The 19979-nt window shown below is 39.5% G+C and overlaps 1 protein-coding gene across 6 annotated transcripts in view; it reads right to left on the minus strand.

Moving 5' to 3' along the window:
- Positions 1-5805: 5805 nt before the first annotated feature.
- The window catches only part of fgfr1a (fibroblast growth factor receptor 1a), a 33698-nt gene continuing 19524 nt past the window's right edge, over positions 5806-19979 (minus strand). For 3 of the 6 annotated variants that reach the window (XM_032577698.1, XM_032577697.1, XM_032577696.1), the window contains 10 exons: positions 14265-14461; positions 13819-13964; positions 12314-12435; positions 11675-11785; positions 10396-10586; positions 10154-10276; positions 9993-10063; positions 9758-9895; positions 8152-8257; positions 5806-6998 (listed from right to left, as the gene is read on the minus strand). In XM_032577698.1, coding sequence (XP_032433589.1) covers positions 6822-6998; positions 8152-8257; positions 9758-9895; positions 9993-10063; positions 10154-10276; positions 10396-10586; positions 11675-11785; positions 12314-12435; positions 13819-13964; positions 14265-14461 — 1382 coding nt within the window. In that variant the 3' untranslated portion in view covers positions 5806-6821. Of the gene's footprint in view, positions 6999-8151; positions 8258-9757; positions 9896-9992; positions 10064-10153; positions 10277-10395; positions 10587-11674; positions 11786-12313; positions 12436-13818; positions 13965-14264; positions 14462-19512; positions 19658-19979 lie in introns of all 6 variants that reach the window. The other 3 variants (XM_032577701.1, XM_032577699.1, XM_032577700.1) reach the window with 3 other exon arrangements.

The following is a 19979-nucleotide window of genomic DNA, read 5'->3' on the forward strand; positions in this document are numbered from 1 at the left end:
TATGGATGTCTGCTTTTTGGTCTGGGAGGGGTAACATTTAATTTTTACTGCTAAAAATAATTTTAAAAACACTTCTATGATTAATGTTGTAATTGACAGGCCACCCATTTTTTTTCTATTTCTATAAGGAAAAGTGTTTTGTGGGAGGGCTCTTGAGGTGCAGCATTGCCAAGTATGGGATAGTGGAGTACAGAATAGTATGGTATAGCACAGTATAGCATAGTGTGGCATGGTATAGTATAGAATTGTAAACTATAGCATAGTGTAGTATAGAATAGTGCAGTATAGAGCAGTTTAGTCTAGAGTAGTACAGTAGTACAGCATAGCAGAGTATAGTGTAGTATAGCGCAGTAAGGTATAGTGTAGCATAGAGTAGTACAGTAGTATAGCATAGTGTTTTGTGGTGTTGTGTAGTATTGTCTCCATTCATTGATTCTTCTCCCCGACTTTAATTTGTATTCTTAAGTAAAGTGTTGATGGTGTTACCCTGCAGTCCTTTCACTGTTCACCGTTCTTCTGATGACAAACTCAAAAACAATAACCTTTATTTGCGTTGAGGCTGCCCCAGGTTGCCTTATGACCTTTTCTCCTGGAGTGATCTTTGTTGGTCATCCACTCCTCGGGAGGCTAGCAACCCTTTTGAATTTCCTCTTTTCGTACATAATTCCGAGTGCGTGCTCAAGTGCAAAGTCATATTTGTGTCAAAACTGACAAACTCTAGAGGGCTAACATCCTGCCAAGCGCCAATGAAATCATTCAGTATTAACGAAAACACTTAAAGGTGCAACGAAACCCAGTTGTAAGTTGCCCGTTTTTATTGTTGCAGCACACATGAGCAATAGTTTTAACTGCTCCCTGAACCGGGAACGCGAGATCTTGCTTAATTTTACCTCTATGCTATGTAGTAACGTTAGCATCGATTGTCTTCATGGTTACCACGATTAAAGCATAAAGTCACACTGCGATTAATGCAGGGTGTAGCTTCAACAGACTGCAGTTTGGGCAATCAGCTACTTCTGGAAGAGTGTGCTTGTTTATGTTTTTAGTGGTGGGAAGCAAAGGCAGCAGTGAGTGACAGGGCATGCCCCGTGGCTCACCCCTTCTGTCATGTCTGTCCCATGGAGCAACTCGGGCACCAGGGACCTGTCATACCGACAGCCGTCCCACAAACAGGGTCCAGAGGGCCTCTGTGGAGACAAAAAAAAAAAAAAAAACCAACTAAAACTCATCAACAACCAAAGAGCGCAGCTGACACCGGGATGCCAACCGTCTCCGCAGGCCTGTCAAAGCTGCTTCGAGAGGCCGAGAGGAGGTCCGGAACCAGCACTTTGGCATTTATGGGAAAAACACTTTCAAAATCTTTGAGAGTATTAAATAAAGTTGCAGCCACATCAGCCACATTCAGAGCCAGAACAGCTGTGCTTCCTCCCAACTATAGTTAACTAGGGTGGAGAGAGCAAACAGAAAATTAAAATTCCGTCTCTGATCTGCAATTGCCGATCTGTGGCGCGCTGGAGCTAAGACTGTCTGCTGCGGTTAGCCACACACTTAATGTCTCAACAGCCTGAGCTCTTTTTTTTTTTTCCCCTGTGCTTGGCACGAGGGGCGTTTTTCCCCCCCGTGCCAAGCAATGTGGAGAGCCATCCTTCACCTTGAAGATGGAGGCTGGCCAGAATGACGTCCATTAATTTAAGAACTGCTCCGCTGCAAGGTCTTTCTCTCTTTCTCCTGCGTATGTCAAATGATCACTTCAGTTGAGAGTGTGGCGTTGCACAACATTTGCTGTTCTTAACTTCCTGTGGGCTTAAGAAAGCAGAAAAAAAACCCAAAAAACAGTGCAATCGCATCTACAAGCATCGTCCTCTCAGGAGCCTTTCTCCTGTATGCATGAAGCCGAGAAGAGGTCCATTATTGATGACACGTCACCTCTTAGAGAGGAGACGGAGATAAAGAGCGTGTCATCTGCTGCTGCTGCCAGAGAACACAAGGTGGACATTAATCAGGTTTCTCTGTTCACCTTCTAATAAGCACCTTTGTCCGAGTTGTGTAGTGACTAATTACGTTTACTAAATTACATTTGCTTGAGTAACGGGGTTTTTTTAAATGTACTTTTAGAAGTATTTTTATCATGCCGTACTTGAGTAATTTTACTGTGAAGTATGGCTATTCTTACTTGAGTACAATTTCACAAACATGTAACCAAATTTTCACCCGACAAAGACACAAACCTGCAATTTTTGTTAGTTTTATAAGTTATATAGTGAAGGAAACTAATTTTCTTCTGCCTGATTTTGCTATTTTTTGGTACTTATGTGAATTATTGTCATTTTAAAATACCAAAATTTCCACTTAGCTTAGATATGTTTTGGTCCATCTGATGATGTAATTTCTAAATATGAAATCATTTCTCAATACTTGAGTAGACTTTGTACCAAATACTTCACTCTTAACTAATTTCTTGCATGGCTACTTTTTTACTTTTACTTTAGTAAAAATATGTTGAAGTAGTGCTACTCTTACTCAAGTACAATTTTGGGGTTCTCTACCCACCTCTGATTTTTGTAAACAAGACAAAAAAAAAAAAAAATTAAAATCACTCAACTAGCCCTAAAGAAAGCACATCCACTGAATCTTTAAAGTTTGCTTGGGAAACGTTTAATTTTCCTTTGAATTTTTTCTTTCTCAGTCAATCAAGATTATATGTGCAGCACATTTTAGCAACAAAGCAGTTTGAAGTGAACTAGAACAAAAACAGATACAGTGGGAGGAGAAAATATCTGATCCTTTCCTGATTCTCTAAGTTTGCTCACTTACAAACAGAAACAAACTCTCTTCAACGTGGAGAGACAGAAAGTCAGCGACAAATTCTGAAAGATATATCAGCTTCGTAAAATATTCGGTTGCATGTAATTGCGAGGAATAAATATAAGTATTAGAAAATAACTATATTACCAAACATATTTGGTTGTTTGCAAATATGTTCAGAAGCTTACAGTATTAGCTCACTTGTTGCAGCATCTTCTTGGAGAAGGCTTTCCACAGAGTTTAGGAGGGCTTACATGATGTTTTTACTTCCAGCTGTTTTTTGATGTAGGCTAGAAAGCCTGGCTGCTACAGTTCAGCCCAAATGAACCAGACTTTTACACTTGACAGAGCAATTACAAAAGTACCGTTCTCCCGGCAGCTGCCAAACCCAGACTCGTCCATCTACCAGACAGAGACAGGCAGGCACGGTTTAAAGGTCTAGATCAATTCAGGCGTCAGAATGGTCTAGTCCAGGGATCAGCATCCCTTTCAGTTCAAAGAGAGATATGATATTTCTATTTTCAGAGATTTTACAAGAGAATAAATCATCAAACTTTTACAAAGGTCAAAACCCCCAAATATAGTTATGGAGACGTAGGTTAAGGATCCCTGGTGTAGTCAAAGTCCAAGCTCTAACCCAATCAATAATCCTGGGCAAGAATTAAAAATTGATGTTCAACTGACGGCTCCCGAGTGATCGAGGTTGAGCCATTGACTAAAGGAAGCTGAATTCAAAAACGAGTCACACTTTTGATATTCTTATTGTAAAAAAAAATAAAATAAAAGACAATCTATGTATCCCTTTTCTTAAACTCAACATTTATCCACTACTTTGTGTGGGTCAGTCAACCAATTAAATTCATTTGGCGGTAAGGTAAAATATGCAAAAGTCCAAGTGTAAGAGTACCTTAGCGCAGCACCGTTTACCTATATTTGAAAGCAGAAATTAGGTTTCTGCAACAGTTTTTGGTTTCTTGAAACAACAGGCTCCCTTCGCCTCGCCTAGCATAAAACCATTTCTAACTAACGGACAGAAGTGATAATTTTGCCTCCTGCTAAATATTTAATAAGGCAAGACAAAAGGTCTGTTGTCTTCTGCGGGTAAAACTGGCCAGAAGCTGAGAAGCGGCTCTAATGCAGCAAATATGCACAACAGAACAGCAAACAAATGGTCGTAGCACAGCGATGTTTACTGGAGTCTCTGAGCTAAGTGTGTTTTGAATTCCTGCACTGATTAGCCATAAACACAAGACATCTGGGGGGGGAAAAAAAGTAAATAGAGGAGCAATCCTAAAAACGATGTCGATATAAACTTCTGTTTTACCGTCTGAAAGGAAAACCGCGATACAAGATGAGCTGATATATGTCAGCAAGAGTTTGGCTAATATTTGGATAGCCGAAACGCCAGTATTCCCAAATTAATGTGGATTCCACATTTACAAAGAGCATGTTTCCCCCCCTGACGCCGCCATTAGGAGCTTCTCAATTAGACGCCGAGCCAATCCTCAGACCGACTCCGTAAATCACCAACTCTCGGCTCGGCTTGAGCAATTTAACTGCTGCCACACTGGAGCAACAGACAATGAAAACTCAGACAACCAAACTCTTCCTGTGCCATCTGTCAAAAGTGATAACACTCTTCCCCTAATGGCACCATTAGCGGGCTGTAAAGCGAGGTCTTCTATTCTTAAGCAGGACTCTCCTTCGTCACCTCAACTACAGCACACAGATCGCCCTTTATTACCGCCCGTCTCCAGGAGATGATGTTATTTATTCTATAAACAATGAGATCATTTCTACACTTGAATCTTGGGGCTGTATATGAAAATTCATGTATATGCACAAAAGAAATCGTACCCTAATTTTGATCATGTTACAACTACAAATATCGGCGTATTTTTGGGAGACTTAATGTCAAATAAGTTACTTTCATATTTTATTACAAATAAAAATCTGAAGCGTTTGATCTTTTTTTTTTTTTAACTTGCAGCAACCTAAATAAAATCCATTGCAAGCTATTCGCTAAACACAGAAGCAAAGCATGTAGATGAGCAGGATGAAGCCCTTTAAATCTCTAGAACTATAAAGGAATGGTTTAGATTAAAAATGGTGTTCATGTGCCAGAATGGCCTAATCAAAGTCCAAACTCCTAAATTCAATTTAAAATCCATGGAAGGTCTTCAAGCGAAAAAGTCAAAACTCCCGACGTGCAAATCTAGTAGCGACGCACCACAGAAATACTTGATTCTGTTCATTTGCACCTTTTTCTTTTTCACTTTACAATTATGCACGTCGGCGTATCACTTAATATCCCAACAAAATGCATTCAAGTTTGCAGTTCAGATTTGATGATGACTATTTTTGCCAAATCTTAGAGAGCAGTAACACAGTACTCTAGTTTTATTCACACATCTCAAAAGCTTTAATGCTTGTTGGTATTGAAGTAGCTTCAATGTCTTAGTCATTAAAAAAATAAAACCACAGAGAGCATCTGAAGCAATACTAACTGTACTGAAGGGCAAGTGCAATGACCCAAGGAGTAAGAGCTCGCTTTAATAAAAAAAAAAAAAAAAAAGAAGTGAGAGGGGGGGGGGTTGGATGTTCGCCTGTTGCATGGAGACGGCAATCCAGGTGATGCATCAGCCAATGGCAGGAAGCCAGAGACGGGCATCAAGGTTGGGGCAGCTGATGGATTGGGAGAGAAGCACTGGCGCTTGCCAAGCCGCCGAACGCGGTCGTAAATCACGCGTTTACTGCCAAGTTGTGTGTCGCTGCGCTCTACGGCATTTCGTATGATGTCAGCAGCACATTATGATATTTAATCAGACCCCAGCAACTCACGTTAAAATAAATTAATAAAGAAAAAGGGAAAAAAGAAGAGACCGTGGAGATGGAAGTGGCAAACACTCTCATCCATAAACATAATTGGCATCCAAAGCATAAAAGAAAATGTGGATATTTATAGGCCAGTTTACAGAGTGGAGTTCATACTCTGAAAGCTCAGCTTGTTAAACAATAATATTTTATTTAATGTAATCCTTTTTAAACGGTGACACACGTGTTTCGCGACTCCCCCCTTTCGTCCGTCGGCAGCGGATGTAACCCGCTGTTAAAGCGTTTACATTACAGTAATACAGTTCATCACATGAAAGTCAGGCGCAGTGGAAGGGCATGGCGTTGACAAAGGCAGAATGCTCTGGATTTTTACCAACCAGGAATATTTACAGTTGCGACTGTTTATGGAGGATAAACATAATTGCCAGCAAGAAAAAGAAAAAACAAAAAAAAAAAAGATTTGCAGATCCTTCACAAGCAGTTTGTATTGCAAGGTTGAGCTATGACACACATTTTTATTTTACATTGATATGATTTCCATTTTGATTCAGGGGAATCATAATTGTTAAGAAAAAAAAAAAGAAGAAGCAAAAACTGGTCATATAATCTTAAGAAATGATTTAAAATAAGCTCACTCCTCCCCCTGACTATATTAGAAAACAGATCAAACAGTACCATCCTTGTACAAAAAGACAATAAATCAATTATGGTAATAAAAATAAGAGTATATTGTAAATATATATTCATATTTTTAATTTTCTAACTGTATTTACAAGAAGAGAGTGAATGAGGGGTGTTGCCATTTTTCTGGATTTGGTCCAAAAAGCAGAATTATGACCTTTAAAAGAAAGAAAAACAAAAAGCAGAAAAAAACCCAACTCTTGATCAGTCCATCCCATTCTCCTGACCGAACAGCGGAATGCCCAAAGTGAAGAGAAAAGTTGAGTCCATTTGTTTTCTGTGAGAAATCACCATTCGACATCACCAGCTGCAATCTGCAGTCCCATTGGTCCAACACAGTCTCCGAGCTCCTCTCTCGCAGAGGATTTAAAGTCACATTATTATTACTTTTAATATTTTTAGCTTCATCTCTGGGAATGCATGCGGGGTGGAAGGCGAAGTCCAACCCCATGAGGCAGGGAGCTGAGGAACTGTCAGTGTCTGTGAGCGAGTGTGAGGTGTCAACGTTTCTTAATGGCTGCCCCGTTGGAGTGGGGAGGGAATTTGGGTAGGCAGGGCTCCTCCGCTCCGGCGTCGTGAGAGAAAACAGAGTCCTCGCCGGAGGAGCAGGTGGAGCTCCGCGTCTCCGGGTAGCTGGGCGAATATTGGTCCAGAGGGACGGAGAGCTCCAGGTAAACCTAGGAGGAGCAACAAGACGGTGAAACATTGAGCAACTTCTCTTCCAACTAGGGATGCAAGTTATCGACTGATAACTGCGTTGACCTAAAGTTTGGTTGGTTGTAAATACCTGTATGCAGTCACACTGATAACAAATGTAAATTAAACATTATACGCAAGTACACCTTTAAAGATCCTCAGGGAAAACGTGATTATGCATTCTTAACTCTTTGGTGCAGAAAACTGGTTAAAATTTGATCTATTAACTGTGTTTATATAACGACTTTAGGTGGAAATTGGACTGCACATGAAAACAAACCTTTATTAACCATTCAGACCAACAGACTACAAAAACTGTGTCAGATGTTATCCTGTGAAAGTAACTCAGAAATAGTCCAAATAGTTTGGATGTATTTTTGTACTTTATTTCCTTCTTACAAAAGGTTTCTGTCGTGTTCATGGTTTAGCGTAGGTATGGAAAGCCCATGTTTGACCTGTTTTGCTCTGGCATTTTGCACCCAAGTTTGTGATGCGTCGTATCCATCAAAAGAAAAAGATCTAAAACTTTAGACACCTCACAAACGAGATATTAATAAAAAATTCCAACATGGAAAAACCCCACAAAAACATTCAATTGTAGGAGAAAGACTTCCAGGATTCAAAATGCCACATGAATTAAAACAAGTTATCGCGAGGGAATGCAAAAGAAACAATTGCCCTCAAGTTCTCTAAGGGACTCCTTAGTCACCATGTCCTCGTCTTCATAGCACATCAGTAATTTTTTTTATTGAGAAGTTGACGCTGCTCCATCATGCAGCTCGGCTGAATGAGCGCTATGACGATGATAACTTTAATTAGTTTGTGTTTATATTTCAGTTCAGAACCTCAAAGTGCATTTTCCATCCCACAGACCAGACTCTGGGCTGTTTCTCTTTCCCGTTCTGGTATGGCCCCACCATCTTTGTTTGTGTATTAACTGGCTCTGCTTAAGGATGACCAGCGGCGCCCTCTGCTGGTTAGTGGTTAAAACTAACACTAAGAGAATATATAACCAAATTTTGTTAATCAATTGGAACCAATTTTAATCCAATAAACTCTTAATCAACACTAAATCGTAAATCGATTAATTTTGTTTTCTAGAATCTGCTGCTTGCAGGGCAGGTCCAGACTCACCTGGTCGGACGTCATGGCCAGACTTCGATCTAGATCCTCCACCAGCTGTTTGAATGTGGGTCTCTGAGAAGGCACTGCATTCCAGCAGTCCCTCATCATCATGTACCTGCACAGATCACAAGATCCAACAATCAAGCTCCCCGAACGTCAACCTCAGCTTTATTCTCCAAGATCAAATCTCACGTCGAAGGAATGTTAAACTGGTCAGAGTGGAGCTCATAAAGCAGACATTCGGTCTCCGAAGGTAGATGATATAACAACAAAACTGCACGGTATGTTCCAGCTGGAGCTCGCACCGTGCTAAGCATTTTATTTTATCGACCATCACACAAACATTAAGTGGGAACATTATAATGTTGCCAAGCACCTGGAATGTTTTTCTGCTATAAACCAACATGGGTAATATAAATATTAATGCCAACTGCTTGGACAGAGAACAAGGTGTGAGACTAAGCTAAGAGTCATACTGTCGGCACTTGTTTACTAGCCTGTTGGTAGCTTTTAATAATAAGATTTTATTTTTGGAATGACCAGTCATTTTGAAGCATAAACACTGCTACATACATGATACCTTACAGAACTTGAAAGGTGTAAATACTTTAAGTTTTAGTCAGGTTACAACCAAAATCTTCCCTGTATTTTAGCTGGGAGTTTGACAAATATAGGTCTTAAAAGAGTGGCATGCATTTATTTATTTTTTTAACCCTTTTATGCTGATGCCCTATAATAGAATCAGCTGGAACCAATTACCTTTAAATTGGTAAATGGTGTATATTTAATCTCAGCATAAATCCAGGACCTCAAAGGTTTGCTTGTAGTGAACAAACTGCATTATGAAGACCATCCAGACAGAGTGGCGTGTATAACATGTTTACTAATATTATAACTAAGAAGCCAGGCAATGACAACAGTAATCAAAAAGCTGCCAATATGGGGGCACAGCAAACATGTGGGAAAAACAGGTGCTCTGGTCAGATTACATTAAAAATTACTCATTTGGATAAAAAATCATAATTTTTAACAAACCAGCACTATGGGGAAAAATGATGGTGGCAGAACAATGCTTTGGGGATTTTATTATTTATTTTTTTCATCTTTTAATCAGCAGGGACAGAAGAAGCAGGTCAGAGTCGATAAGATGAATGAAGCTAAATACCAAATTGTGGAAGCAAGCTCTATAGAAGTAGCAAATGAATTAAGACGAAGGTGAAGACTCGCCTAAACATGCAGGCCAGAGCTAAGATGGAGTGATGTTTGTTAAAACATATTGATGTGTTAGCCTGGGCTTAAAGTCCAGACAGCAATACCACTGAGAACCTGTGGAAGGACCTGAAAACATCTGGTTTAAAATATGTCAAGAAGCATGCATCACTTTTGCTTCCACCTCTAAGTTATGCACCACTTGTTTTTCTTGGTTCATCAGAATCCTAATATAGTGTATTGAAGATTGTGGTTGAAAATGTGAAAAACTTTAATGGTTTGGATGCCTTCAGGCAGCGTTTGGTTACGTCGTCCCGATGTGTTGCTTTCAGAGAGTATGGAAAGGAAAGATCATTACTGTTTAAACTGTAAAACCCAACAAAACAGTGCAGTGTCGCTTCCTTACAGCTCATGAGTGCATGTCGAAGGCTTGTCCATTCGGTGACCTTCCTTCAGCAGCTTGAACAACTCCTCCACTGGTACACCAGGGTACGGAGAGCCTCCCAGGGTGAAGATCTCCCACAGCAGAACCCCAAACGACCAGCTGTAGAGAAAAACCAGAGAGAGGCGTATTTTATTCTGACTGTACAGAGGTTTTATTCATACAAGGCGGAATCAGGGAAGTGAAAAGTGATACTCACACATCACTTTGGTGTGTGTATATCCGGTCAAACAGAGCCTCGGGAGCCATCCACTTCACCGGTAAACGACCCTAAAGAAAAGGCGCAGATCTTGCTATGCTGTCTCAGTATGAAATTAAAATAATTACTTTTTTTTTTATTAAAACTTCGGCAAAACTCACATTGGTGGTCTTCTTATAGTAATCAATGTGGTGGATATCTCTTGCGAGACCGAAGTCGGCGATTTTCATCACATTGTCCTCAGTCACCAACACATTGCGAGCTGCCAGATCTCTGTGGATGCACTAAAAGCATAAAAACGGATCTTATTAACACTCAAGTGACAGGATATATATTAGATGTAGAAAGATTTAATGGTTAGAACATCACCATCTAAAGCAAGCTGCAAACTGTTACTGGCTACCTTTTTGGAGGCCAAATACTCCATGCCTCGAGCCACTTGGTACGCACAGGACACCAGGTCTTTGATGGACATGGTCTCCACTGGAACCTGGTCTGGATTGTAACAGTACTCCATCCCTGGAGGGCGCCGTGCTCGTAAGTACTCCCTAAGGTTACCCTTGGACGCATATTCAACTATAACATATAATGGACCTGGAAATAGAAACAATGCTTGTTGATATTTGTTTAATATATATATATATATATACAGTATATATATACATACAAAAAAAGTAAAAATAGAAATTAGCCAGTTACTGGTATCGGTGAACAACAAGGTTTTAAAACTTTTTATTTTTACTGTAGTCTGATAAAATACGTCATCATAGCGTTTCTGCGGTTTGAAATCCTTCTAATGAGACAGCACTATGGTGAAACATGATGGTCCCTCTGGCAAAACGTGCCAGAAAGACCAGAGTTCTTCTGGGTGGCTGTTTCTAGTACAGAGTAATCCAGTGGTTCTCACATCCCACCTGTTGCTGAACAATAGCCGTTAGCTGGCTGAGAGAGCACGGTTAAACTTTTTCTTGCAAAAATGTGACTAACTGCTTTGATAAATCCAGCAAGAAATTATGGATTAGTCCCAAAATCTGGCTACAGTGATGAACTCAGACCTGGACCTTCAAAAACACATAAAGATAACTACAAAATCAGCCTTTTGTCAGCTGAAAAAGGATAATATTCTGCCCAACAAGCACTTGAAAATTCTCAGTCAAGTTTAAAACTCCAGCCAAGACTGCAACTGAAAAAAAAATAATAATAAAAAGCACTAACTGCTGACTGCAGAATGTGGAAGCACAAACATGTTCAATCAATTACTTTAATATATCGGAGCCAAATGTGAGTAGAACATAACCTGCAGCTGTTGCCAAAAGTCATGAATAAAATTGCGTCAGTATGGATTAGCAAACTGCAATTTACTGAAGGCTTTTAATTTGAAATGTGAGCAATGTCAGTTTTAGGGTCATTGGAGTTCAGGGTTTTTTCTTTTTTCTTTAAGCACGAGTAATTGTAGAGAAATGACAGCAGCCATAGCTTGATAGTTGAATCAAGCTGCGAGCTCGGAAGCTGGTGTCAGAATCATTTATACATGCTTTTCTACACACTCCCCAATGAAAGGCTTACAGCAGCACCCTTGTCTGGGGGACAACCGTGTGTGTGGGGGTGTGCGTGTGTGTGGGCGTGTGCAGGCACCAAGCGGGTCAGGTCTGTATCAGCTCCCTGCTCGTCTCGTCTCCTACCATCCTGTGTGCAGGCTCCCAGCAGATTAATGATGTTCTTGTGCTTCCCGATGATCTTCATCATCTCCATCTCTGAAATCAGGTCTGACAGGTCTTTTTCTGTAGCATCAGCTGCACGGGGTGAAATGAAATATAAAAGAAGTCATGTTAGAGTAATTAGTATTCATTCTGCTGGTGAAGACGCAAAAGAAAGGCTTCCCGGTTATGACCTTGCTAGATATAAACACCATCACTGCAGCTGTTTAATAACAGAGTACTGTTTGTTGTTTGTAGAACGCTCCTCGGGGAGAAGCACTTAAAGCACAAGACAATAAATGCTACTTTCCGTCCATCTTCACTTCTCTGTGGTGTTTAATGAACACCATTTTATATGAGATGGCAAGGGTTCTCATAAATCTTTATTCTGCTCTCCCAATTGCTCCATGGCAGGGATCCAGTTGTAGATCCTTCTCATCCAAATTTTTTTTTTAATGTCCCTGAAGTCCGGAGATCGCCCCTTTGTGCCCATTTTGTTTTTACACCCTAAAAACTTCCCTTTCTGCAAGATATACATTACCCAACTCATTTTTGTAAATCACAAAAATTACCAGAGAGCTCAGAAAGTTTACAGCAGATTAACTCTTTAGCTAAATTACTTACATTTCAACATTTTCACCGCAACCTTGGTCACACGGTTCGGCTTCTCCTTGTCCAGACCCAGAACTTCCCCCATCATCACCTGACCGAAGCAGCCTTCACCCAGCGGCTTCCCGAGAACAAGTCTGCGAAGAGGAGAGGCTTTCAAATGAAGGAATTTCAAATGAAGCAACAGCATTCAGCTGTTAAGTGAGTAAAGATTGTTTATATAGCACTTTTACAGGTAAAAACCACAAAGTGCTTCACAGAAGCTACAAAAATAAAAAGTTAACAAGCACTTTTGAAAATAGATTGCCTCAAGAAATAAACAGGAAAGAGGCGCTAAAAACAAACCACACGTGAAACAACGTAAAGCAAATAAGATGTTTGTAACTGAAAGCCTATGAAAACAAATTCTATTCAATTTAACAATACTATATTTATCCCAAATGGAAATTCAATGTTGTGGTAACTCGTATCAAAGTATCTGTTATCTCTGGTAGCAGTAGGTCTTTCAGAGAATCTGTAGAAGCTTCTGACTGAAGATACTGTTGCTGTATTTCAGTCTCATGACATGCTAACAGCAGAGATGATATTACACAGTAACTTCCCCTGGATGATGCCATCAGCACTGCTAATCCACCTTGTTTGCTCTTGCCGCAACTCTTTAAATCCCTGTCTGGCTGTTTGGCTAGGAAACAGGACAAAAAGATGATGAAGTTGTGGATATGATCTTTGTTACTATTGAAGAGATGGTTTGAACTTCCTCCTTCTTTCTGCTATTTAGTCCTGCTCTGCAACAAAGTCTCTTTTCCGACTCTCCTGGGATTTTGGGCTGTGGTTCAGGTATTATTTGAGCTTTTGAGATGCTAATCAGCTGCTCCCAGTTGGAAAATGAATACCTTGTTGCCACAGCTACATATCATAACTGTAAGAAACTAAGAGAGAAAAAAAAAAGAAGAAAAAACTGAGAGCAAAAATCATTCCAGTTACGCAGGGAATAATTTTCCAAACATGCAATGTCTCAAAAATAAAGAGCTAATCCAACAAGCTGCCACCTTGAGAGACGCAATTCCAGAACTGCAAATTTCTAGAAATTGGTTTTAGATGCTGTTTAAAAGAAAAAGTCCAAAAGTTCCAAGACAATACAAAAGTGGAGAAAGAATAACAGAATCAGGCTAGACTTGTTTCCTCTGGTCTAAACAAGCTTTGACCAGATGATCTCAGAAAACATGAGAATATGTCAAGATTTAAGAGGCTATAACTGCTATAAAATTTTTCTCTGTCTTCTGTTTGCTGAGAGTTGTTTTAACCTGACTGGAGACAGTAAATCTCCTTATTCAAACATGTACAATTTCTGTCAGAGCTCCCCGGGCATGAAAGCGCGGACGACAATCTCCAGCTCAGTTGGCGAGACGACGGATTCAACAATGGTTAGAACATGTGCAGCAGGTAGCGTCAACGACTACGCTGAGCACCAACCAGACAGACAGGAGCCACCACAAATTCAAAGCGGAACGAAGACCTACTTGTCTCTGGGGATCTCCCAGCGTGGATCCTGTGGTAGCTCATATTCAGATACTCCTGTCAGCATCGGAGTGCCACTGGAGGAGAGGCGGGAGGGACGAACCAACATCACTCCAGAGTGGATAGAGGAGCTCGAGTCCACAGACACCTAAGGGAAAGAAGGGGGACATTACTCCTCTCAAAGTGGCACACACACAGATATGAGCAATTAACCCCTGGTGCAATTACTGCAACAAAAAAGAAAAATAAATAAATGGAAAAGTCTCAGCAGTCTTCCTATACGTACCTGATGTAAGACCTATAACGCATATAAAGAGTCAATGCATTTGGAAATATGTGATTTCGCTAAACATAATGAATGAAAGCTTTGAGTTTATAAGACAGAATGAGCCACCGCCAGAAGGAAAGATGAAGGAGTATAAATATGGCAAACCCCCTATCTACTTTCTGTTACCTGTCTGCGCAGAGGAATGCTTTTGGCCAGCTTGTGGACAGCCAGCTGACTGTTGAAGTCGCTCTTCTTTGAGGAGGCCCGAATCTTGAGGATGATCACGATGGTGATCATGATGGCGATTAGAAAGAAGCCCACACAGTAGATCACCACCTCCAAGTAGGTGTTGCTGGACGGGGGGTACGGTGTGACAGCTAGATGTGCAGCGGCATGACAGAGGAGCGGGGAGAAGCAGGGTAAGCTGTCATGAATCAGCTAAAGGTACAAATCAGGACAGAATGAGCTCACAGCAAGGAATGACCAATGCTGTTACACACGTATATACAAAAATAATAATAAATCAGCAATGTCGTACAATGTTTAAAAGTCAGACTCTTTGAACTGTATGGGACAGAAATTCAGCACATTTCACTCTTTCCAATAAACTGAAGTCATATTCTTCAGATGTTCTGACAGCTTAGAAAATAGAAAAGCAATTGTTTTGATCTTGCAAAAACATTCATGCCTCTTTTTCACACATTTTCTCAAACAATAAACTTCAACACAAAATAGAACATATTTGTGAAGTGGAAGGAAAAGGATGCCAGGTTCTCAAAAATGTTTTACAGATAAAGACCTGTAAAGTGTGACACGGTAAATGTGTATCCTTAGCATGACACGATCATTTCCAATATCCATCGTTGTAATGGCGTTTTTTAAATTTTTAAATTTTTGGTTATTTCATTCAGTTGCAGTTTAAAATGAACATGTCGATATAAACTAAAGGAGTAGTTGGAGAATAATAATAAAAAAAGATCAGGATGATGATTTAGTTTGTTTTCCAAAACAAATCAAGCCAAAGTTGGCTCTCATCTGACCAAAGCAAACTTCTCCATATTTTTACATGGCTTGTGACAAACAGCAAAAATGACCTTTGAAACAACAACAACAAAAAGATAAATATCTGATATGTGAAGTGTTAAGATAAAAAAGATTGAAAAATAATTTTATAAATTAACCTTGATGGTGATGTTTAAGCTGGATGCATATTGGGAACAAATTACATGTGCGAGGGCTGGATTAACTAATTAATTTAACACTAATTAACACTGCACTTTGTATTGGTTTAATCACACAAAGTAACCAGGTGAACTCCATAGAAACGTACACATAAAGTTCAGTTGCTTCTTGATTTACTGAGGCCATTTGTCCATGAACGCTTACAGTTCCAAGGATCTGACTTTTAGACACGTTCATTACATTATAAACAATTATGTTTACGTCATAGTCCACATCTCATTTTACATATAATTCAACAAGCATTGTGAGTTTTGTGCTCAGCTTCAATTAAATGACATCCAATTGATTCTCATGCTTCAATCTTAAATGAGTTGTGTGTTGGTTCTGGTAACTCAATGCTCATCACACAATACGTTAAAAATAAATTACAGAAAAACTGTATTTAGATTAAAAAACAAACCCATCAAATTCAGATCTTGTTTTTTTCCTCCCACTTGATAAAAGCACCAACATTTATTCATACCAGTAGAAAGGGTGTAATAGGTTGCACTTTTCATCAAACAAAACAAACAAAACAAACAACAGTAATAATTTAGTTTGAGAAGCAGTCACAAATTTGGAGCGGTTGCGAAAACAGTTTTTCTTTATGGTTTGTTCTACAGATGAACAGCGCGCATAAACTCTTAAAAATGAAATAAGATTTTGTGGAATAATACATTTCAGTTATTGTTATTTCAGTCTGTTGTAAAGCGCAATTATTTTGAGGTCACAGTCATTAGGAATGGAAGGGGTTAAAAACTTAGGCCTATTTTTCGGTTGTTGTTCATTAGGGATTTGCTTTTGCAGCTAAGCGCATGCTACCAGGTCGAGATCTGGATAACATTGTAGCCGCAGTAAAAGCCAAACCTAAAGCATTGGGAGGCAGGATTTACATACAGTAATTAAAGTAACCCTGAGTCATATATTCAAAACCACTTGTGAAAGGACACCAAGAGGAATCGCAAAAAATTAGTATTTTTGCTCTGATAATAAGCAATTAAAAAACCAAAGGTTAAACTATGGTGTGGCTTGTGGTTTTCACAATGGCCCTGCTGTAAGTTAACCGTCTGGTTATAGTTCGTCAGTTTTAAAGACAATTGAATTGTAGGTTGCGTTAATAAAAGTAGGTCAAAACAGGGTGTGTTTTTTTTCTCATATTGCAGCATCTGGAAACAGAAGTTTGATCCAATAAATAAAATAAATCACTTACGTTGAATTAAATCTCAAACCATAAACTACACATGGAGCAGCCTGATGCAAATATCTATGCATCAGCAACTAAAACTATCCTATGAAAGCTATTAGAATCCTGACTCTTGCAATCAAAACTGTCTGTGTATTCCAAATTATGTGAACAGCATCAACTCAGTCTTGTGGCCTCACCATCTCTGGAATCATAGGCCAAATTCAGTTTCTCTTGAAGGAATGAATTCAAACCACCGGCAAAAGAAACTTTTCACACAACTGACCACTGACAAATTCTCAGACTTGATTAGAAATTAGTAACAAAATAGCTAAACTTTACAGTCTTATTACTGACAAAATGAATATATTGAATAATAAAATGGGAATAAAAATCAGATTAATGAGCGGATGAGGAAATGGGAGGCAGAAAGGATAGGGTGAAGGGCAAAGAAGCCAATGAGCACCAGAAGCGCTGAATTAAATTATTCTGGATCCCCACTGTCCAACATATGGCAAACTCAAAACGGCAAAGCAACAAAACAAGAATATCACAGCATAAAATCAGCAAACCATGAAACAAGCATGTAATAGAAAAACAATTTACAACAGCCTTTAATTTAAACGCCTAATGCAGCCTACAAAACAGAATGGTCTTACTTTGCGTTGAAGTCAGTCAAGTCAACCGCAATGTCCAAAAATCCCAAAATTGAAAAAGGAAAAAAGCTTGTTCTCTTCAAGCATTAGGGGTAAAGCTAGTGTCCCAGCTGCAAGTTCTCAGCAGAATCTCTAGTACTTGAGGTTGGAAAACCGAGGAACGTACCCTTCTTGTCGATGCATGGAGAGGTCGCTAAGGCAGGTCTCCACAGGAAGACGTCTGAAGAGACATTCATGTCTCTATGGGAATGCAGAAATGTGGGTTACGCAGATCGCTTTCTAGAAGTTCTCCAGTGAACACTTTGTACGTTTGAAACAAATCTTCTTCCTGGCCAGCAGGTTAGAAGAAAAAGGTTCAGAGCTCTTGTGCCTCCACTGGGTTAGTGTCAAAGGGCTAATGGCGACGCATTAAATGACGGTTCTGCCTTATGTAGACTTCTGCGTCGGCAAGAAAGTGACATCTCACTATGAATGCGTTCGTATAGTCCACTGGGAAAATTGTAATCCATCACTATACTATATATATATTCTAGGATGACAAACCTGGAAAAACGTGACACCAAATCCCTAAACTGAACTATGAATTTTGTGAAGCGTCCCAATTCTAATAGTCATAACTACAAAAACGCATTGTTCTTTCTTTATTTCCAATTTAACATTAAAAAACTATAGATCCACAAAGAAGTTAAAGCGTGACAAGAACTTATCGATCTTCAGCTTGATCAGCCCTGACCGCTTACTGAAAACTCAAAAATTTGATGTTTTCCAAACAATGAACACTCTATAACTAGACGCCACAAGGTCCTTTAGTTTTCATTGGGGCTGAAATGATTAATCGTATAAAAGGACACAATCAGAGAAGCAATTAACCCAAAAAAGTACAAAAGATGTATACATTTTGCATTTAAAATAGAAAAAAATCCTTTGTCTGTAAATATTTTCTACCCAGAACTGAAGTATTTTTGAGTTTTGTAAAATAAATAACAAAAAAAGCTACTCTGTTAACCCAAAATATAAACAGATTAGTATAGATGTTAAGTAAAGTAGAAAGGCTGAACTTTTCCCGTTTTGATGTTGGAAGATTTTTTTAAGCTGCAGATGCATACTTTGCTACAAATGATCAAGTATACACTAGATTAGTGTTATTGCATTTTGGTAATGTTCATTCTCTTAGAGGAAATTGTTTATTTGCACCTTTTAATGCAATGTGTAATATTGTAAAAAAAAAAAAAAAAAAAGGCTCAAGTGGTTAAATAAACATCTGCAGGATGTGCCATTTTTACTAAAATAATCAGTTGTGGTCCTAGTTTTCATCATCTGTAATGGAAGATGTTTAATTTTGGAAATGTTGGAAGTTTTCTGTTTTATCTAAGAGGTAAGGTCAGGTCATTTTCAAGAAAACACACAGACTATCTTGGTAGTGACGGGTTTGTGGGCTATGCTAATTGTGAATACAAATTTCTTAAAATTGTTTAAAATATTAAATCTGCAATAATTTTGTTTTCATTTGAATCGGAAAAACCTTTATTTACAACTACTTTCACATGCTAACAGCAGGAAGGACAGAAAAACAGCTTGAACGCTGTTCTTTAATCTTTTCATCTTAGTTCTAACAGAGGTGTTGTCTTCTGTAAAGGACAGATTACCGCTACTTTTGCAGTGTAATGACCCCATGTTGAGATGTGCAACTCAAACAAAATATACTGTCTGAAGTGCAACCATTACACCCCTAACCAACACCAGCAACACAAATGAGTTACACCTGTGAGAAGGCTGACTGACAAGCAGCTTGATAATTGGAGGAGGGCCCATTCCAACATCCTGAGGAATGAGACGCATCCTTTGCAGCAAGCCAATTATCAAAGCCAGCCACTGTGCTCACAGCAGGAAATGACATCAGCAATACATGCCATTTGAAGCGCTTGTCAAGGAAAATCAGCCTGATACAAATTTCAATGCAAACACCCGTTAAGTAGCAGAAAGAAAGAGAGTTCAAAGTGAAATCTGACCAAACAACCCCTACTATAAACTATTAAATGTAATTCTAGGTGACATCTCACCCTTTAACAGTATTGCTACTTTCTCAACAGCTCTTGGGCTGTTTGGCATTTGCAGATTTCCCCCAAACAGAAGAGACAGCAGAGCATGCCTCTCGTGCTCTGCCCCATCTTAAGAGTTAAGATGGAGCTGGAGTCATGCTGAGCTCAAAGGGAGGCTCCGGCTTCCAAACACATTTGTCACTGGAATCGTCGTCAGACAAGACTCGATTCAGGCAAACGTGGAGGAGGACAGCCAGGCTTGAGATGGAAACATTTTTAAATGATTAAAAAAAAAAGTGTAAGAAAGAGAGAGACAGAACCACTGATACCTTCCAAGACTGTCAACCATGCTGAGTTATGAGAGAACCCGATAGAATTGCCCGCCAAGCACGTATACTCCCCAGCGTCATCAAAAGAGACATTTCTCAGTTGAAGGACTTCCATTTCCTTGTCCGTGGTGTTAACGCCAGCAGTCTAGAAAATAAAGGAAGTAGACCCAGCAAGGCCCAAGAGGGGAGAAGGGACCATGAGTTTAGGATTCTGAAGGGAAAAAAAAAAAAATAGAGGAGAGGAGTGTACTCCTCCTCAACACAAGACCATCTACCAGAAAGGTGACACACCCAGAGACCCAACAGGGGGCTCTGTCAGGAAGAGCCCTACAGTATCTGTTAGTGGAAAAAGGTTGTTAGGCTGAGTCTGCACTGTTGAACCTCGCTTTGGGCCACACCATCACCACTTAAAATACCTTCGTCTCATCTCTGCATGCAAGAGATGGGCATGGAAGACTCCGCAGCAG

Source organism: Xiphophorus hellerii, chromosome 12 (genome assembly GCF_003331165.1).
Source record: "Xiphophorus hellerii strain 12219 chromosome 12, Xiphophorus_hellerii-4.1, whole genome shotgun sequence".
Lineage (NCBI taxonomy): Eukaryota > Metazoa > Chordata > Actinopteri > Cyprinodontiformes > Poeciliidae > Xiphophorus > Xiphophorus hellerii.